The following is a 19,808-nucleotide window of genomic DNA, read 5'->3' as shown; positions in this document are numbered from 1 at the left end:
AAGGCAGGGCACATGGGTTCGAGCCCTGGTCTGGGTGGATCCCAAATGCTGCGGAGCAGGTGGGCCCGTGAGCCACAACTACTGAGCCTGCACGTCTGGAGCTTGTGCTCCACAACAAGAGAGGCCGCGATAGTGAGAGGCCCGCGCACCATGAAGAGTGGCCCCCGCTTGCCACAACTAGAGAAAGCCCTCGCACAGAAACGAAGACCCAACACAGCCATAAATTAATTAATTAATTAATTAATTTAAATTAAAAAAAAAAAAAGGGGGAAAGCCTGCAGATGTGCCCAGGGGAAGCCAGAGAGCGGGAGTGGGTGACATCGCAGGGGACAGAGCAACACCGCTGAGGAGGCAGGAGAAGTGGTACAGGTGAGGCCCCTGCAACAGACCCAGCAGTATTTTCTTACACTAGTCTTTTCACCGTCATTTGGTGAATATCCCTAGACACAATTTTTAGAATAGATTCAGTAAATTGGGTAGAGAAGTCTTCTTAACATATTTTTGGATTCCCTACCATAGTATGTTAGATGCGGCAGGTATCCCTGAAATTTTTTAAATTCATTAAATCATTCCTCTGATCAGTAATCAACAACACCCTATTGCTTACAGGGAATAAAAATAAAAACTAATTCAAGCCATTCAGAATCTAGCTAAAATCTTGGTCTCCAGCCTGCTTCTGCTGCAGCTGCCCTCCCCAGCCAGGCCGCTGTGTTGGCTTGCCCACAGACATGCCTTGCTCATCCTGCTCCTTTACCCTGTTCTCACCCCATCACAATATTATCCCTCTCTTTACTTATAGGGAGACTGAGAATAAAATTCCAACCTGTCATGGCCTACGAGGTCCTCTGGGATCTGCCTTCTGCTTATGTCTCCAATTACGAATGCAACCACTCTCGCCTTGCTCTCTTCTGTTCCTCCAATAGGGAAGTATTTTCTTGCCTCCAGATATTCACGCTTACTCTGACCGCTGCCTGGAATGCTCTTTCCTTAGCACTTTTCATGGCTGGCTCCTTCCCATCTTCGGGTCTCATCTCATCCGATCAAAGTAGATCTGTATAAAGTCGATCCCCCACCCCATTATGAGTGATCATAATATACTTTTAATTCCTTCAAAGCACTAAGAACAATCTGTACTTATTTTATTCATTTATTTGTCTACTGTCTTTCCTCTTTCCCCCCAACAGAATGGAAGCTCCATGAGGGCTGTACTTGATCTGTCTTATCTCCTCTTTACCCTGCAGTGTCCAGTACAGCGCTTGACAAGTGCTTGACAAATACGTTTCATGAATGAACGAATGAATGAATGAATAGTTCCTCCATAGTTACAAACTCCAGCTTAAATCCCCACTCCATAGTGAATGATGATAATAGCTTATATGCATTGAGTGCTTACCTTGTTCCAGTGGTTACATATATTATCTTACTTGATAGCCCCCTTCTCTTCCCTCCCAATTTACCTCCTGTAATCCACATAGTTATTATTCAGGCCATGCAATTTAGCCTCTTGCTTTGTTATTTAATATATTCCTCTTTTTGCTCCAGTGAAATAAAAATTCTTAGTGCTCCCCCATAGCATACAGAGAGTGCTCCAAGTATGCTGAGCGGCTGAAAATGGCCCCCCAGGGTTATAACATTAACATAATAAGAATGTTGATAAGTTGTCTTTATTATAAACTTCAAACTACTCATCCGCTAATTTAAACTTCAAATCTAACTCAGCTTGCAAGTGGACAAACTCTATTCTACCTGCAAAATGTCAAAAATAGTTAAGGCAAGACAGCTTGCATTTTGAGGTAGAAGATATGCAGTTCAACACCTCATTTTCCAGAAGAATTTCCTGAAGTCTTAACGTTCTAGAAAGGATTGTCTAGTCTGTCAAAAATGCTTGCAAAACCAAGTTATTTCACATTGAGAAGCCATAAGAAAGGTTCCTAGCATTGTGTTGACTGTTGGGTTTTGAAATACCTGCTTTGCAGTGTTGTGGAATCCCCAGCTGAGAAGCCCTCCAGTCCCTTTGCACATCTAGGCAGTGGCCTGGGGAGACTGGAATCTATCCTGATGGAGATGACAGGGAAGAGGATCCTCCCAAACTCCTCTAGATGCTTCAGCAGTCTAGAAAATTCCATTCCACACCCTACTCCACATTTTGAGCTCAGATCAAAAGGAGCATCCCTAGACTCCAAAGAGTCCTCCCTTCACTGTAAATGATGACTTCAGGGGCAGTCTGCTCTGGTCACCCCAACTGGGTGTGACCCTCCCCAAGGCCAGCAGTAAGCTTGGAGTCCCCAAGGGCCCTTGTCTCTAGCACTCTACCCTTGAGAGTCGTAAGAGTCATTGCTGAAAACTTCTCGGGTTCTGCGTACACCCAGTAGTGATTTTCTTCTTGAGTTCCACCCTGGAGCAGATGTGTACAGTCAAAAAATGTCTCCCAACCTGTCTTCCCCCATCTTACAAGTCAGCTGGAAGCACTCGTCCTACTGGGTGTCATACTGGGTATCCTTCCTTGAAGAGAACCTCCCCCTATTAGAAAGGTGTCTTCTCTTAATTAAATCTTAAACTTGACAGATCCAACTGTTCATCGCAGTAGAGTCTGGGCAATGCTTTACCAAGGATTCTGTTTTTTAGCTTCTTCAGTGGCCAGGGATGTAATTAAATGTCATCGCTCTAATGACATACATTTTCTGTTCCAGCTGCTTGGAGTTCCTTCTCTGCTAAATAGTTTAGCAATTATCTCTTTGGCCACCACTTACCTCCCCTGGGAATGGCCTGCCAGCATGACCTGTACTCCTTCTGCAATTTTACAGAGTCCCTGTAAATTAGGAAGAACTCCTGCCATCTCAAGTAATGTCAGGATGTGGCTTATTTATTTATTTATGAGAGTGCAACATGGCTATCTCTTCTCACTTTAAATTAGGACTACTGGGGACAGGCACCATCAAGGTGGCCATAATTTACCAGAGCGCCAGTTTTCAAAATTCTTAAATGTACAACATTCCGTAGTATAGACAGAGTAAGAGTAAAGGAGACAAACTTTGTCATGATCTTGCAAAGAAGGCTAGTCTTGGGCAGAGCAAAGTCCTCGCATTCCCTCAAGGGCTCAAATTTAGATCCTGACATTATCTAAAGTGAGACTGTACAGTACCAGAGATTGCGTGTGTTAATAAATCATTTATCAAGTGTAAATAAACATTTAAAATACGCCACAATGTAATCCTGCTTTTGTATTGCTTTGTTTATTTGTTCATTTACAATATCAGGGACGGAAAAAAAAAAGTCTGAACCAGTCCCAACCTCTCGGAGGTCATGGCTCAGGGTCCCACGACTAGTGGGGTCCGGATGAAAGGGGGACTTGGAAGGCGCGGTTTGGGCAGCAGGAGTTTCAGGGCCAGCTCCCAGGCCTCGGTGATTTGGGCTCTGCGCTCCCGCGGAGGCTCAGGAAGGGCGCTGCTAAAGTCAAACGGACCCCGCGTAGCCCTGCCAACCCCGCCACCACCTGGGAGAGAGCACCCGGCGAAGCCGCCGCGAGACGCAAAATGGGGCGTGGCCGCGGGCGGAGTGGGGCGTGGCCTCGTGGGGATGGGCCGGGGCCGCGGGCGGCGCGAAGGAAAGGCCGGGGCGGGGACACAGTGGTTGGTCTGGCGCGAGGGATGGTGTCAGGCCCTACCCCCATCCCCCGCTGGGAGCACCAGAGGTGACCTCGGCCTAGCGCTCCTGCTCCGGTCGGGGCCGGCGGCGGCGCCACCAGGCCGTGGGCGCCAGTGGCCTCCTAGAGCCGGAAGGGCCGGGCCTGCGCGCTCCGGGGACTTGCGGGCCGACGGCGCGGGCGCGGGCCTGGCGGGAGGGGCTACGGCTGATGTGTTTTTCGTTTCCTTTTCCATCCTTTCTCAGTGTCATCCTGAACACCGGAAGGTGCAGCGGCAGGGCTACGGACAGACCCACCCACTCTGCCCCTCGGTTGTGTGGCCACGAGGACGCCCATTCCTCTCTGGACTCCACCCATTAAAGCGGTTTCAGGGTACGCATATATAGCCATCTGTCCCCAGAGTGAAAAGTTGGTGTTTAACCGTTTAGAAATTGGTACTTTTGGAGAAGGAGGAACACTCCCATGGGGCAGAGGAGTTTCCTGGGTGAGAGCCATAAGGAACTCACGGGTCGTCACTCGAGAGACACCTCTTTCCAGGCCCCCGGAGCGCGCAGGCCCGGCCCTTCTGGCGCTAGGAGGCCACCGGCTCTAGGAGGCCCCTGACGTGCAGTTTGACAGGCCCCGGACCCCTGGATTTACCCCTTCCCGAGTTCGGGATGCCCGTCCGGGAACAGCTTAGGGGCCGTGCGGATTTCATCCACTTTAACAGCTTTGCGTCCTGATTTTTGTCTCCCATCTAGCTCCTCGGCTCTAGATGCAGAGCTTTTCAGGGTTGGCTGGAAGCCACCGCCCAGCCTCCTGATGCAGTCTGAATCCAGCCGGTGTGAAGAGGAAACTCCTTCCCTCTTGTGGGGTTTGGATCCTGTGTTTCTAGCCTTCGCAAAACTCTACATCAGGGATATCCTGGACTTGAAGGAGTCCCGCCAGGTGCCAGGTATGTGGCTGGTCGGCCTGGTGACTGCTCTGTGCTGCATCTGCACCCCACCCTCCCTTCCCCAAAGCTACAGAAATCTGGGGCTTAGGGGCTTAGCAGAGCCTTTCCAGCTGCAGGCTTTGAAATTGACATAACGTGGATCCTCAAGTTCATTTCTGTGCAAGTTAAAAACAGCCTCTTTTTTATTTTTATTTTTTAAATAGATGCTTGGGGGAGTAACTTTGTACTGAAGAATGTTTTTTACCTGGGTTTGAGGTCTTTCATATTTAAAAATACTCAGTTTTTCTCTGGGCCTGCTTGTGGTGGAAAGCTCAGGCCTTGCTCCCTTTCCTAACTTCACCACTTACCTGGCCTGGGCATGTGGCTCACCTGTAAAGTTTAGGTGTCTTCTTTGTAAAATGAGGATTAACCATGCCTGATTTTCTTGTGGGGTTTGGTTTTATTTTGAATAGATGAGAATCAAAATAAAATAAACTCCCTGAGAGGAAGGACATCATGTGCCTTGTTCATCTATGTAATCCCAGCACTTAGACAGTGCCTGGCCTCTGGTGGGCTCTCAAGTAGTAGTAATTGGAGCAACATAGCATTATAGATGTAAAGTTAAAGAAATCATTTTTTTAAATTAGAGTGGTGGTCACTAAAGATAGGATCTTCATACCCCCAAATATAGCAAATATAGTTTAGGGTAAATTTAAGTAATTTACATAGTTGTGGATGGATCTTCACGTGTTTACTGTGCTATATGAGAAGTTTGGTTTAACTCTCTTTGCTATTTTGAATGACTAGAAAGCTATGAGTCAGAAGTAGTTAAGAATCTCAAGCATGCAGTTTTAATGAGACCACGTTTTGTGTGTTTCCCGTTTTATGTACAGATATATTTGGATGACCTTATACTAAAGCCTTTTGTACAGATTTTTCACCACACCTTCATTTTCTAAGTATTGTTGGAAATGATCTGATTTTTTTCCTTGGAAGGCAGCCATCCTCCCCCACTGTTGTCTGTTTTCCAGAACAGTCTGATAGTCTTCATAGCTCATCTCCTCAGGAAGAAATTGATTCACACCAAATGCCAGGCTTGCTTAAAGATCTTCTGTAGGTACTTAAGGAAGTATCAGGGATGCTATAAGAGCTTAACTCTTCCTGTGGGTGAAGAACTGTATAATGTATTAACAACAAACCAAGGAAAACTTCTCCCAGTGATCTTTGTTATGTCACTGGTGGTAATGTTTCAGATGTAGTTTTTAAAATGAAACTGTTGTCAAACCCAAGTTTGTGTGCCTGACACACAGTGAGACCAAACAAACCAAAACGTTGGAGTTTGGAGCAGAGAGAGGTTTATTGCAAGGGCCAAGCAAGGAGAACAGGCAGCTCAGGCTCAAAAAACCCAAACTCCCTCATGGTTTTCAGGGAAGAGTTTTTATTTATTTATTTATTTATTTATTTATGGCTGCATTGGGTCTTCATTGCTGTGCGTGGGCTTTCTCTAGTTGCAGCGAGCGGGGGCTACTCTTCGTTGCGTTGCACAGGCTGCTCATTGTGGTGGCTTCTCTTGTTGTGAAGCATGGGCTCTAGGCGCACGGGCTTCAGTAGTTGTGGCACGCGGGCTCAGTAGTTGTGGCACACAGGCTTAGTTGCTCCGCGGCATGTGGGATCTTTCTGGGCCAGGGCTCGAACCCATGTCCCCTGCACTGGCAGGCGGGTTCTTAACCACTGCGCCACCAGGGAAGTCCCCTCAGGTAAGAGTTTTTAAAAGCAACATTTGGGGTGAGGGCCACAGGGTTTATGACTTTCTTCTGATTGGTTGGTGGTGAGGTAACAGGGTGGTGTTCCAGGAATCTCAATCATCAACCTTCTGGTTCTGACCGGTGTGGGGTCTCAGCTTGTAGTTACCATCCTCCACCTGGGTGAGGGTCTTAGTTCCTGCAGAACAACTCAAAGATGTATATCAGATTATTAGGTATATCCCTTGAGGGGGAACTAGGACTCTGTTTTATTGCTGCACTATTGTTTCTTGACTGCTTTTTCTTTGTTTCTGCATTCCCTCACTCCCCTAATTAGTAACTACTTGAATCTGCCCTTTGGAACTCAGGGAAGGTCTAGGATCCTGAAGCCTTTTTTCCTACAAAAAAGAAACGAGGGACATGGAAATGCTTTTGTATCCAGGAGGGCCCTGCTTGGTTTCAAAACCTCATGGTTGAAGAAGACATTAACCATAATTTCATAGAGTGATCTTCTTTAGACTATGCTCTAGGGTTCTGAGGGGTGGGAAATGGTACTAGTCTAGGTTTTTATTTTTGTATTGTTTTGTTGTTGTGTTTGGTTTGGTTGTCATAAAAAAATAAATAAACCTTTTATTTTGACTGCATAAAATTTAGAAATGTTTAAACAGCAAAGAATATCTTACACACACAAAAAGAAACAGATGTGTAATGAAGAATTTGGCTGGCCTGTGTTCGAGGTTCCTGGAAGATCTTTGGATTTCTGGAATGATAGGAGTGTTTTTGTTATTCATGGTGGACCCCTTGAACCACATCTGAGTTTATGCTGATGAGGTGCCTCATGCTGGACCCCTAGGTAGTTTCAGGGTGGGGGCCTTTCAGGCCTGAAAAACTAACCATGTGATTAGAGGGTTGGTTTTGAGCCAGGTGACATCAACCCAACCCCGCAGGAGGGGAGGGGGACTGGAGATTGAGTAGTCAAGTGGGCAGTGATTCAGTCGATCTTGCCTATGAAATGAAACCCTAATTAAAACTCTGGACATTGAGACTTAGATGAGCTTTCCTGGTTGGTACTCATACTTGATGTGTGAGGGTGATGTGTCCTGAGGACATGGCAGCTTTATGCTTAGACTCTCCTAGACCTTGTCCTATGCATCTCTTCATTTGGCTAGTCCTGGTTTGTCCCCTTCATTATAAAACTGTAATCTTAAGTATAACACCTTCCTGAGTTCTGTGTGTCATTCTATTAAAGTATCAAACCTGAGGTTGTTGTGGAGGGTGTTTGTAGCCAGTTGCTCAGAAGTGTGCATGGCCCGAGGACCCTCAAACTTGGGGCTGATGCTTGAAGTGAGAGTCCCTTGTGGGAGACAGTGTCCTTAACCTGTGAAATTCAACCTTACTCTGGCTAGTTAGTGTCTGAATTGCCTTGCAAAGTGGTTGTAGAATGTCAACTCCCCGAAATTAACCTGTGAATTTAGAGTTAAACTAATAGAATATCATGAAGTTTGACTGTGGTGGTTTGGTTTGGGATGTGTCTCCCGTGTCCCCTGCACTGGCAGGCGGATTCTTAACCACCTCGCCACCAGGAAAGTCCCAAAAGTACTTTTAAAACAGAGAAAAAAGGCAGTGTCTTGCTGTGGGTGTGGCTGTCACTGCTGTGAAAGCTGAATCAAAGCTACCTGTGACCCTGGGTCCCTGAGCCCTTCCAGAGTGACCCTCCTCCTTCCTGGGGACCTGATGATCCAGGGGATGGATCCCCCGATATGGTTGGAGCTCTGTGGGCTACATGTAGAACAAAAGCAGCAGGAGTGAAAGGACCACTTGGGGAAGGCTGCAAGTTAAACTCAGCATTAGCCAGTATCTGTTGTTGTTATTTTCTTTTCTTAGCTCATCAAGCTTTCTCTCAGTTGATAGAGCTGCTGTCCAGCTTTCTCAAGTTCTTTTCTCATAGAGGAGATTCTAGTGTTAATAGAGGGAAGTGGTTCTCTCCATTGCTTTTTCCATGTCCTCCCTTCTTTTTTATTTTTATTTTTTTAATTTTTTGGCCACACTGTGCAGCATGTGGGATCTCAGTTCCCTGACCAGGGATCAAACCTGCACCCCCTGCATTGGAAGCGTGGAGTCTTAATCAGTGGACCACCAGGGAAGTCGCATCCATGCCCTCCTTCTTCCTGTACAGGTTGTGCTTCTGACGTGTATAGTTCAAGTTTCTATACACTGCGGCAACTTTCTTCTCTATTTCCAAGCAGTTTATATCCTCCTCAATCAATTTTCTCTTTGTGATTTTATTCAAACCATCTGTTGTTTTCTGCTAATTTGTCCTCCATTGTTCTTTTTGTGTTGCTTTTATGATGTTTTTCCTTGTTTTTTTGCATCTTTGAGCGACTCTGTCCTTGAAGACGAGCATTGTCAGTCTATGAGATGAAAGTTTAGGGACTTCCTTGGTGGCGCAGTGGTTAAGAATCTGCCTGCCAATGCAAGGCACACAGGTTCGAGCCCTGGTCCGGGAGGATCCCACATGCCGCAGAGCAACTAAGCCCATGCGCCACAACTACTGAGCCTGTGCTCTGGAGCCCGTGAGCCACAACTACTGAGCCCATGTGCCACAACTACTGAAGCCTGTGTGCCTAGAGCCCATGCTCCGCAGCAAGGGAAGCCACCGCAATGAGAAGCCTGCGCACCGCAACGAGGAGTGGCCCCCGCTCGCTGCAGCTAGAGAAAGCCCGCACGCAGCAGTGAAGACCCAATGCAGCCAAAAATAAATAAATAAATAATAAAATAAATTAAAAAAAAAAAAAAAGAAAGTTTAGGGGACTCCCTTTTCTGTCTTTTTTTCAAGAAAGTCTACTGTGTCCTCCAGTGGAGACCTGTTCAGGTTTTTTCAAGTGTTGCCCAGTGCAGAGTTGGTAATGTTGGAGGACCGGCGTCTACCACAGGTGACTTGAGGACTTTGTTGGCTTGTGTCATCAGTCCAGTCTTCTCTGTATACTTGCCTTTTCTGTATACTTCAGCCCAGGCAGAACACCTTTTGGCTGGCTCTCTTCCCCTTCTTAAAGTGTGTCGGCTCTTCATTATAAAAACCACCATAGCGGCACATACCAGGGTGTCCCAGGAAGACCCAAAGAATCCTGGGGCTTGTCTCAAGCTTTCAACATCACCAGCAGAGCACCCCACAGTGGCTTCTGGACCAGCTGGAAAGACTTCAGGGGCAGGCAGCAGGCCCTCCATGGGTCCACAGGGCCTCCCACTGCCGGTGTCCTGGGAGCCACACCAGCCACGCAGAGCCCTGGGGGGTGTACCGTCTCTGATGGCACCAGGAGCGCACTGACTCTAATGCCCGGCAACCAGGACAGGCCGTCAGTTAGGCTGGGGGAGGCAGAGGCCAGTCAGGTTCTAGGAAAGAGCTCTCCCTAACTTGGCTCTGCTCAGCGCACAGATAGAAAGTCCAGCGCATTTGGGGAAGCAGAAAGGGCTGACTGCAGCCAGAGACCAGTCTGGAGCTCAGGCCACCCTCATCCCCCCGCCCCAGCCCTACAGCAAAGCTGGGCCAAAGCAGGGCCATACCATAGCCTGTCTCTGCACACAAGCGTGTCAGGGCATGATGGTGGGGCACACTTCAGCAGAGGATGCCATGCCCCTGACCCTGGGGTAGGCTCATTCTCCCCATTTAAACTTCCCTTCTGCTGCAGGAAGCCCGAGTCTGCCAGCAAAGGTTCTATGGGGGTCACCCTCCTCTGAAGGTGCCCTCTCTCCTTTGTGTCTGATCGGTGCAGGCAGGCAGGGCTGGAGGACTGAGGGTCTCCCCACAGGTCATCACTGGGTTTCCATGGTAAGAACTCAGGAGAAGTCGGTCAGAACTGTCCTGCTCTTAAGATTTCATGGATCTTCTGTGGAGCCAGTTTGACCCTCTTCAGGCCAAGTGTTGCTGGAGGGAAGCGACTCTGCTCTGGGGATGACACAGGGACCCAGGCTCCTTCCCTCATGTGACCCTGCCATTTCAGCTCTTGGCCCCCAAGGTTGCCCTCTGCACGGTCTCCAATCCACTGAGTCATCTTTAGGAGTATGCCTCTGCTAGGGGGAGGGCCCTTCTTTCGGCTGAATTTGACATCCTCAAACCACATCTCACTCCCCTGGAATCTCTGGCTAACTGAGGCTCAGAAGCTCCTTGTCCATCCCCTCGGGACTCGGCCATGGGCGATTGGTCCCCAGCCCCTTTATTCACATGGGAAACAAGAGAACCATCAGTGGAGGCCATTCTGGGGGTTCTGAAGGGCTTCAGGGTTTAGGCTGCGGGGTCCCCTCCCCCCATGGATGTGGAGAAGACAGACTCTGACCAGGCTTGGCGAGGACCAGAGAGGGTGAGGGTGGCCAAATGCCTGAAGTGATGACTGATTCTTTGTTTACAATTCATGTATTTATTTGAAAAGGAAGTCGCCATTTAAAAGTTTATAGCCTCTTTCTGAAAGTAAAGAATTCGGTCATCGTAGGGAGAAAAAAAAAGGCTGGAGAGGATTTTAGTCCAGACTCTTTAGCTGCAGGTGACAGGAACACAATGCAAGTAGCTTAAGCCCAAATAGGCAGTTCAGGTAAGGATGTTGGGGACCCCACAGGAGCCGGGACAGCGATGGGGTCTCGGGTGGGAATCGAGGGCTCACCGCTGCCCGGAGTCCCTCAGTTCCATCTCCGTCACGGAGTCCAAAAAAGGCCTCTGGGTGTCGGTGGGTAGGGTTCTTCCTCTCACGCTTCTCCTCTGGCGGGAACTTGCCTGCTGGCATCTGTTGCCTAGGCTTTGAAAATAGAATTTTAAAAAGAGAAGTTTTTGAGTTGTAATCTGCTGGCCCCAAAGGGTAGTGTTTTGTAACCTAATTATCTTCTCTTTTTCTTAAAAAAAAAAAAAAGTGCTACTGCTAATTCGTAGAAATGATGACTGGTTTCCTAGAAAAGCCAGAGAAGCCTTTCTCGTGGTTTCCTCTCTCTTTCCTTTTCCAGTCCCTCAAAATATAGTACTGTGTTATGTCTCATAATACTGCGGCTGTTTTTAGGCCCCTTATGAGAGTTCTACAGGCAGGTGCGTTTCATTCTCACAAGTGGAAAGAAGATTAACCAGATCTAGTTGGACAACATTGGTTTTCTCTTTTCTGTGCTAGCACAAGCTTCTTTAAAGCCACACTTTCTACTTATAACCCTCGAGGAAAAGACATCTGAATTTCTTGGGGTTTGGCATTTGTCAAGAGCTGATTCTTAAGTCTGAAATTTTAGCAAGCAGCATGCCACTGATTTTTGACACAGTTAACATTTACTGAAGCAGAAAACGTCATCATACGTTATATGGACTTTGCCTTTTTTTTCCTTTAATTTCAGGTGTATTTTTTTACAGTGGGCATCCAATAAAACAGGTAGATATCTTGGGAACTGTAATTGGAGTGAGAGAAAGAGATGCTTTCTACAGTTATGGAGGTAAGAACAATTGTGTCTGACATTGAGTTTATGTGGAAGGACCCCACTTAGCTGGACATTGAATTTGAAGCAACCCCAGCCTTTCAGAGCAGCTGGGGCCTCTCATAACCCCCATGCACTTGTCCTCTATTGGGAACCATTTGCAGCCACCAACATGGACTAAGTGTAAAATGAGGCAACGGGTGGGAATGATACTGATGAATATTGTCAGGTGGCAGCTGCTGGGGAGCTAGGAGGCAGAAGAATTAAACTACAGTCTAGGGTCACTGGTTGATCAGGGACAGATACCTGATACCTAGGGCATAGCTATAAATAGCAAAGGATGGTAATATATGTTTATATTGATACCTTTAAAATAAAAAGGCCAGATTAACATTAAAGTAGACTCTTTAAGAAGACAGGGAGATATGAAAAATAATTTATAAGATTTATATCCAGAACAGTTAAAAAAAAAAGCTTTTTGGTACCCAAAGGGGTAAATATCCATTATCAGAAAATTTCCCTTCCCTTGTGATGATAGAAACTAAATAAAGGGTTTCTGTAGTTTGGACACCAGCGAACTGTTAGAATATGATTTTAGTGTCATGGGTCTTGACTTTTTTTTTTGCATTGAGCTTAATGTAATCATTTTAATATATTGCCTAAGAGTCTCTGTAGTTAAGAGGCCAAGCTGGATATTTTGTGGGAAGCTTAACTTTGAATTCCAACCTTTGCTATAATTGACATTGTCACTTTTTGTTGTATTCACTTGGATTTGTATTCTTGTTCTACTTGGGGAAAAACAGAAGGCATTTGAACTAGGTGACCAAGAACATTTCATTGGCAGTCTGTGCATGATTGATAATTTACAGATGCAATTTCTTCAACATATATTCATTTTCCTGGGGCTGATTGTCTTGTGCTTATAAAATAACATGTGAGAGATGAGATTTCTCATGCCCTCTGCTTTTTCCCAGCTTATATTTTTTTTAAACTCTGAAATAGATCATCTTGTCATGCATCCCCATACTGGATCTCTTCTCTGCTTTATTTTACCAACGATACTAGTTCTCTTTTTCTCCAGACAGTTCAACAAACATTCACTAAGTTCCTACAGCATACCCAGCTGCTGGCAAGTACGTTATCTGTAGTACATTATAGTACTTCCTCTCTAAGTACCAGTGATGAAATGATAGTGATGAAATGATAGTATCTGTCAGTTTACAGAGCACTTCTGCATGCATAATTTCATGTTATTCTTCTCCTAATCTTTTGAAATGGAAAAGACAGATATTATTTCCATTTTATAGATGAGAAAACTAAGGCTCAGTTACTTGCTCAAGGTTCCACTGATGGGTCCAATCTCTTTACTGACTCCAGTGTGCTGTGTAGTCTCCATATAACTCAAATTCTAAAAGAAAAAGAGATTTTTCTATCAGTGTTAATCAGGGGCTAGGGGGCAGGGAGGGATGAATAGGTGGAGCACAGAGGAATTTTAGGGCAATGAAACTATTCTGTATGATTCTATAATGGTGGATGTATGTCATTATACGTTTGACCAAACCCACAGGATATACAACACCAAGCGTGAACCCTAATGTAAACTATGGACTTTGAGTGATAATGATGTGTCAATGTAGATTCATCAATTGAAACCAATGTACCACTCTGGTGGGGATGTTGGTAATGCGGAAGCTCTATGTGTGAGGGGGCAGGGGATGATGGGAAACCTCACTATCTTCTGCTCACTTTTGCTGTGAACCTAAAACTGCTCTAAAAATAAAGTCTATTAAAAAATTTTTTTAAAAAAAGAAAAAGAGATTTTTCTCTGTCCCGTGCCCCTCTTCCCACCCCCCCAAAAATCAGCTGCATCTGGTTTTTAATTTTCTGATTTTTAGATCAGAATGAGGCTATTTGAGGACATCAGTCCTGGCTGTAGAACCAGGCCAGATATAATGCCTCTGACCTAAAGGGGTTTCATTTAACCCCTTTTCCCATCATAAAGAGATGAAGGCAATATGGCTGACTCTTCCCCAATAAACATTTCTCTTAGACTGGATGTCATGAGAGCATGGCACATCTGTGGTTTGGGGGGAAATGAAAAGCGTCTGAAGGCTGAAGTAATTGAGAGTATAAACACTTGGGACTTTAATTCCTGTGAGGCCTGTTCAAGGGAGAGCTGCACATACCCTGATGTTCTCAGGCCCAGCTTGGCTCTCAGGCCACCTGCCAGGTGGCTACTCCTGCTGTCCCAGGTCCTGTTCCTCCTGACTCACTGCAGGCCTATATGCTGGGGTTGCTTCCTGCTCACCCTGATTCGTCCCATGGCTGAAACCAAAGGCCGGTAGCCCAGGCCATGCTGCCCAGCTAGGGAGGACATTGCCCAGCATGGCAAGGACACTCCCCTTCCAGGGCCTTCCAGTAGCCAGGCCTCAGGATGCCAGGGCAGTGTCTGCTGGGAGAGGTTACCAACCAGGAAGTCAGAGAGTTTGGTGGCAGTGCCCTGAGCACACAGAGCACCTGGCAGCAACTCAAGCTCAGACCTAGAATCCTGGGAGACTACAGTCAAGACCAGAATGACCTCACGTTTTCTAGAGCAAATGCTCACGTGCCAATATTTTTTGACTTAGAATTATAAGGCAAAATTTTAAACTGGCCAGAGAAGTAGTGTGCCTAGAAGTGTCATACATTATTTTTTAACTCAAAATGTCCTTATTGATTTTTTTTTTGCTTCTTAAAATGATACTCACTATAAAATAAAATTTAAAGCTAGAGAAAATTTTAATGAAGTACATAAAGCTCATGTGAAATGCTGTAAATCAGATAAAAACAATATCAGTGTTTAGGTGAACATCCATCCTAGTTTTTCTAACATGTTCCTAATATGAAGAAATATAGATATGCCTTATTTCTTTCTGTTTTTAATGTTTCTGGAATTAGGCTTACAGTCAATGTATACATTGAATATGGGGTTCCTTCTACATACTCCAAAAGAAACTGCTATTAGCATTTTAATGTCTTAAGATCATTTCTGTCAAAACACACTATTTAATGTTTATATAAATTAGATTATATATAAGATATATATGACTATATATACAATTTCTGTTTTACAATGAGATTAATAGCAATGACCGTGGATCTTCATTATAACTTTGTATTCTCATATGCCATGCCATTGTAATTTATTTAACCACTTATATATTTATAAACATTTAGGTTATTTCCAACTTCCAGTACTATAAACAATATTACAATGAACAGCCTTATACAAAATGTATATATCTGTGCATTTGTTCCGTTTTTCTCTTTAGGATAAATTACTGGAAGTAAATACTAAGTCAAAGGATATAAACATTTCAAAATTTGATACACATGTCCAAACTTAATCTTTAGAAATTTGGTATGAATTTACACTCCTGCTAACAGCATATGAGGGTATCAGCATTTTAAATATTTGTCATTCTAGTAGTTAAGAAGTTATTTAAATTTGCTTCTTTTTTTCTGGTGACTAGTGATTTAGCATACTGACATATGTCTGCTGGTCATTTTTATACGTTCCATGAATGGCGTATTCTTTTTCTTTGCCACTTTTTCTCTTATAGTTTTGGTCTTTTCCTTATTAATTTGTATGAGTTCTTTATATATTAAGATATTAACTCCATTATTTGGAAAATTGCTATACAGTGTTAGTTTTTAGTTGGTCAAATATATCAGACTTTTAGAATGAGTTGTGATTTTCAGGTCTGTTTAAAGAAGTCTCCCCCCACCAACTGTAAGCCCAGGATTGAAAGTATTCACCCATATTTTTTTTATCATCTTCTTAAGTTTACCTATATTGTATTTAATAAAATAAAATCCATCTAGAATTTATTTTAGTATTCTTCTCAGTTTCTGCTTTAAACACAGATTTAAACAAGCAATAGAGAAATGTTGCCATATGTTTCTTCTATATTACATGTGTTTTTACAACAGTCTGGCTGATGATTTTTTAAAAATCATTAAGCCCACTGAACCCATGTTGATCAACCTCTGTTCTGAGATTGTCAGAAATTAGGCAAAGAGAAACACCTCTCATCCTTGATCCTATCATCCTTGAAACGTCTGCAAATTTTTCTGCAGTTATAAATCCAAGTACAATGGAAATTCTTTTTTTTTTCTTGCACTGCAGCTAAAATAAGCCAGACCAGTACTGCTTGTGTGACCAAGGTATAATTATTTTTTATTATGAAAATAAAACTTTGCCCTTCTGTGATATGCTTAGCTTTCCTTACATCCCCTGCAGTGGTAAGGACTGGGCAGAAGCTCTTTCAAAGAGAAGCCCAGGCCAAAAGACTTGGGATGCTTTGTCTTGGTAAGTCAGCAAGCTAGCGAGAGAGCACATGGTGACAGATGGCTGTGCTCTGAGTGCCTCTAACCACAGATCAGGCAGTGGTCTCTGATTGCAGGGTAGGAGTACAAGGCTGATTTTACATGTTAGCAGATATTGAGATCTTTGCACTTAACTTCCTGAGGACACCATTTTTAGGAGAGGTTAATACCCTTGAGATAGGGTAAGAGAAACGCTGACTACATTCTGCTGGGCTCATGTATTACACTGACATTGCAGACAAGCAATTCCCACTGGAGTGTGGTGAGAGATTATTTCTAAGGGTGGAAGAAAAGTTTGGTCAGGGATTTGCCCAACCAGGCTATTGAAAATGTCATCTTCCAGTTCGGCTGAATGCAATGGCAATGTGCTAATTCACCTGTAATGCCCATATCTCTGTTCTACACTTTTACACTTCTCTTGCAGTGGATGATAGCACTGGAGTTATAAACTGCATCTGCTGGAAGAAATTGAATAATACCACATCATCATCAGGTAATTTTATTTGCCACGCTTCTTTACCTTTACAGCTAACCAGTAGATTTTACTCAGGGTAGCTCAGCAGAGCAGCTGTAGTACTAATTTTCACATTTATTCATTGGTGAATTACACTGATCAACTTGAAGCACTACACCCAGAACTTTGGCTGCTCTGCAAACTGATATTAGTGGGGAACCAGTTGCTTTTCTTGCTCTCATTTCTTTGGTGCTCACTTCCTCCTAAGCCTACAGGAATGTGAATAGGTTACTAGAAGTTTCAGCGTTTCATTTTTACCATGCCAGTTATTCCACAAGTCAAGATAGTTTAGCCTAATTGCTGATCAGGTGAGAATCCCCTTGCTCTGGACATATCACTTGACCAAAGCTTTTTTGAAAGCTTTTGCCCTGCCATGGTTGCCACTAACATCTATGCTTCCATGATCTAAATTTTCTGAAATCTCTAGCTTGTTCAAACAAATATGCCAGGAGTTCTAAGACTGATGAGAAGGTAAGATAGGAGTCCCTTGAAGTTAGCCATTAAATAATATAAACTAAAAAAGAACTTTAAAATAGTATATTGAACTCATTGACTATAACTGAAACAGCATTTGGAATTTCTTGAGTCTGTTTTAATAGTCCTTAGGTAGTTTTTTGAGTTGCATAAGTTCATAATATTAAAAATATTTATATTGTGCAATAGTGGTGATCATTTTTGATTCTAGAGAAGCTATGGAAACTGGGGCCTTGTTTTTCTCTGTTTTATAGCATATGCATTATGATGCCATATACACTGGGGTTATTCAGTAAATATTAACTGCTCTGATATCTAACATCTACTATCTGTGTCCTCCTGTTATACACGTGGTAAGAATGTGTAACACTTGGAGTAGTTTCTTCTTTTTTTTTTTGACATTACCTGTCAGAATCTCAACTTCCTACTTTGACTCTACTGACCAGTGAGATGCTCCTTTGCTTAATTTTCTGATGTATTTATATTTAGAATTTGGCCATCACTTTCATATAACTTTGGTATTCCTATTTCCTAATTTGGGAACATCTATATCAGTGGTACTACTTAGCTTAGGAAGCTTTGTAGATTAGAAAAAACTTAAGGCAGACAACAGGTTTTTGTGCAGATATCTCAGAGGTAAGAAATAAACCTATAAGACAATCAGATATTTGAACTTTCATATATGTCCAGGGTATTAAAATTATTTTCAGATTTATGGTTGTGGTATTGTCACGATCTTCAATCAGAAGGTGTAGTTTCAATATGCATACTTGTTTTAAACCAAGGGTCAGCGGACTTTTTCTGTACAGGGCCAGACAATAATTGTCTTCTGGTTTGTGGGCCATATGGTCTGCATCTCAACTATTCAACACTGCCATTGTTAACACCAAAGCAACTATAGACAGTACATAAACAAACAAGCATGGTTTTGTTCCAATAAAACTTCATTTACAAAAACAGATTGTGGGTAGATTCGGTCCATGGGCTGTAGCTTATCGACTGTTGTTTTCGACATTGTTTTAATTTTCAAAATCAACTCTTTTTTCTTAAATAAATGGCAGCAGACATATTATATGACTCAGTAATTTTTTAGATAAAATGTCTATTAATACTGAAAGTGAGATTTTTAAAATATCTGTAAGTAGATGAATAGATGAACAGTCGCAGTTGGTAGCCTTAATCAGAAATTGCTTTGAGAATAAAAAGTGAGGGTAAGGGTACAAGGAGAAAGCCTGAAAGTGATTCTCATCATGTTATCTATGAAGTGATATTTTAAAATTGTTCCCAGCTATCCCATTCTCTCCTTTTAATTTAATCGCCCTCGGTTTTAAAACTTTCCACTGGAAAGTAGCCATTGAAGACTAATTTTTTTAAACAAAATTTAGTCTGAGTCAAAATCATGTTCTAGTCAGTTACAGTATAAAAATATAATATTAACTCCTATAAATGTCACACTGAATGTACCATTTGGACTTAGCTTATGAGAAAAGTTAAGAAAGCTTGGAGCTTAATATTAGAATTTTAAAGAGGATTTATCTTTCAGCGTGGAATAGGCTACTTAAAATGAAATTCTGTCAGGCTCCAACTATCTCATTATACTCATTAAATTACACAGCTTGAGCCCTTCTTTTGGCAGTTTGGTTCACCCTTTAAATGAAAGCTGAGCCTCTTTTTCTCAGACCAGCCCTCAGTCTGATCATTTCAGCAGTGCTATACGAAGCATTTATTATCACCTAGTGTCTGAATCATGGCAGTGAAATTTATAAATACTTTTAAAATTCAGCCTAAATGGAAGAGGACTTAGGAATAGGAACCCAGACAGAATAACCTTTTAAAAAGTAATACTTGGGTATTTTCTGAAGAAACCCAGTAAGTTGAGTAACATTAATGCTGATTGTGTCTAGATTCCAAGCTATTGGTCACTGGTCTATGCAAAGTTCTCCGAGCTCCTTAGGTTGCTGTTTCCCTTACTATAGTCAGTGTGTTAAAAGTAATAATGCCTTTGCACATTACAGAGCCATGGTTATCTAAGTTGTATTAGATTAAGAAGCACAAAATTTGATCAATAGACCATTATTCATTCCATTATAGGAACCCTAGTATATGACAAAGCAGAAATAATACAACGGCAGAAAATAAGTAAGCATTTAACAAATGTTGTTGGCTCAAGTAAATAACAATATTAAAAAGGAGGTAACTGTGATCACTGTCTTGCAACTTACATAAAATAACCCAAAGAAGATAGAGTTGTATATTTATCACAATAAATATGGGGGTATCTATGTTAAGCTCTTATATGTTAAGCTGTTAAAGAAATGAAAGCTATCATTAGTGACAAGAGGGATAAACTAAACATTTTTTTCAAACGTTTATGTATTAAAATGAAATCAAATAAACATAAAAAAGAAAGCAGTGGAATGGGGAGAGTGGATGTAATAAGCATAACTGATAAAGCTTCCCTGCATTTTTTTCAGAAATGAACATAAAGTGTTCAAAAGAGATGAAGGGCTTATACATAAAGAAATGCAGAGAGCAGATCATCTTATATAAAAACACATGGTCTCTCTGGCAATTTAAAAGCAAAAATAAAACATTATAGAATCATTATGTATTTTTTAAGGTGTTAAAAATCCAAATGACTGAAGCCAGTATAGGAGCTGCAAGCCTACACACATTGCTGGTGACACCTTGTAAAAAGAGAATGGTTTGATTGGGGTT

At 42.9% G+C, this 19,808-nt stretch overlaps 1 protein-coding gene across 3 annotated transcripts in view; it reads left to right on the top strand.

The window, feature by feature from the left end:
* The first annotated feature begins 3,625 nt into the window (after positions 1–3,625).
* The window catches only part of STN1 (STN1 subunit of CST complex), a 36,042-nt gene continuing 19,859 nt past the window's right edge, over positions 3,626–19,808 (top strand). The window contains exons 1-4 of one of the 3 annotated variants that reach the window (XM_068548505.1): positions 3,626–4,015; positions 4,384–4,577; positions 11,657–11,752; positions 16,527–16,595. In XM_068548505.1, coding sequence (XP_068404606.1) covers positions 4,445–4,577; positions 11,657–11,752; positions 16,527–16,595 — 298 coding nt within the window. In that variant the 5' untranslated portion in view covers positions 3,626–4,015; positions 4,384–4,444. Of the gene's footprint in view, positions 4,016–4,038; positions 4,128–4,383; positions 4,578–11,656; positions 11,753–16,526; positions 16,596–19,808 lie in introns of those variants that run through there. The other 2 variants (XM_068548507.1, XM_068548506.1) reach the window with 2 other exon arrangements.

The sequence above is a fragment of the Eschrichtius robustus genome, chromosome 7, assembly GCF_028021215.1.
Source record: "Eschrichtius robustus isolate mEscRob2 chromosome 7, mEscRob2.pri, whole genome shotgun sequence".
Classification (NCBI taxonomy): Eukaryota; Metazoa; Chordata; class Mammalia; order Artiodactyla; family Eschrichtiidae; genus Eschrichtius; species Eschrichtius robustus.
This window is presented reverse-complemented; position numbering and strand designations above follow the sequence as displayed.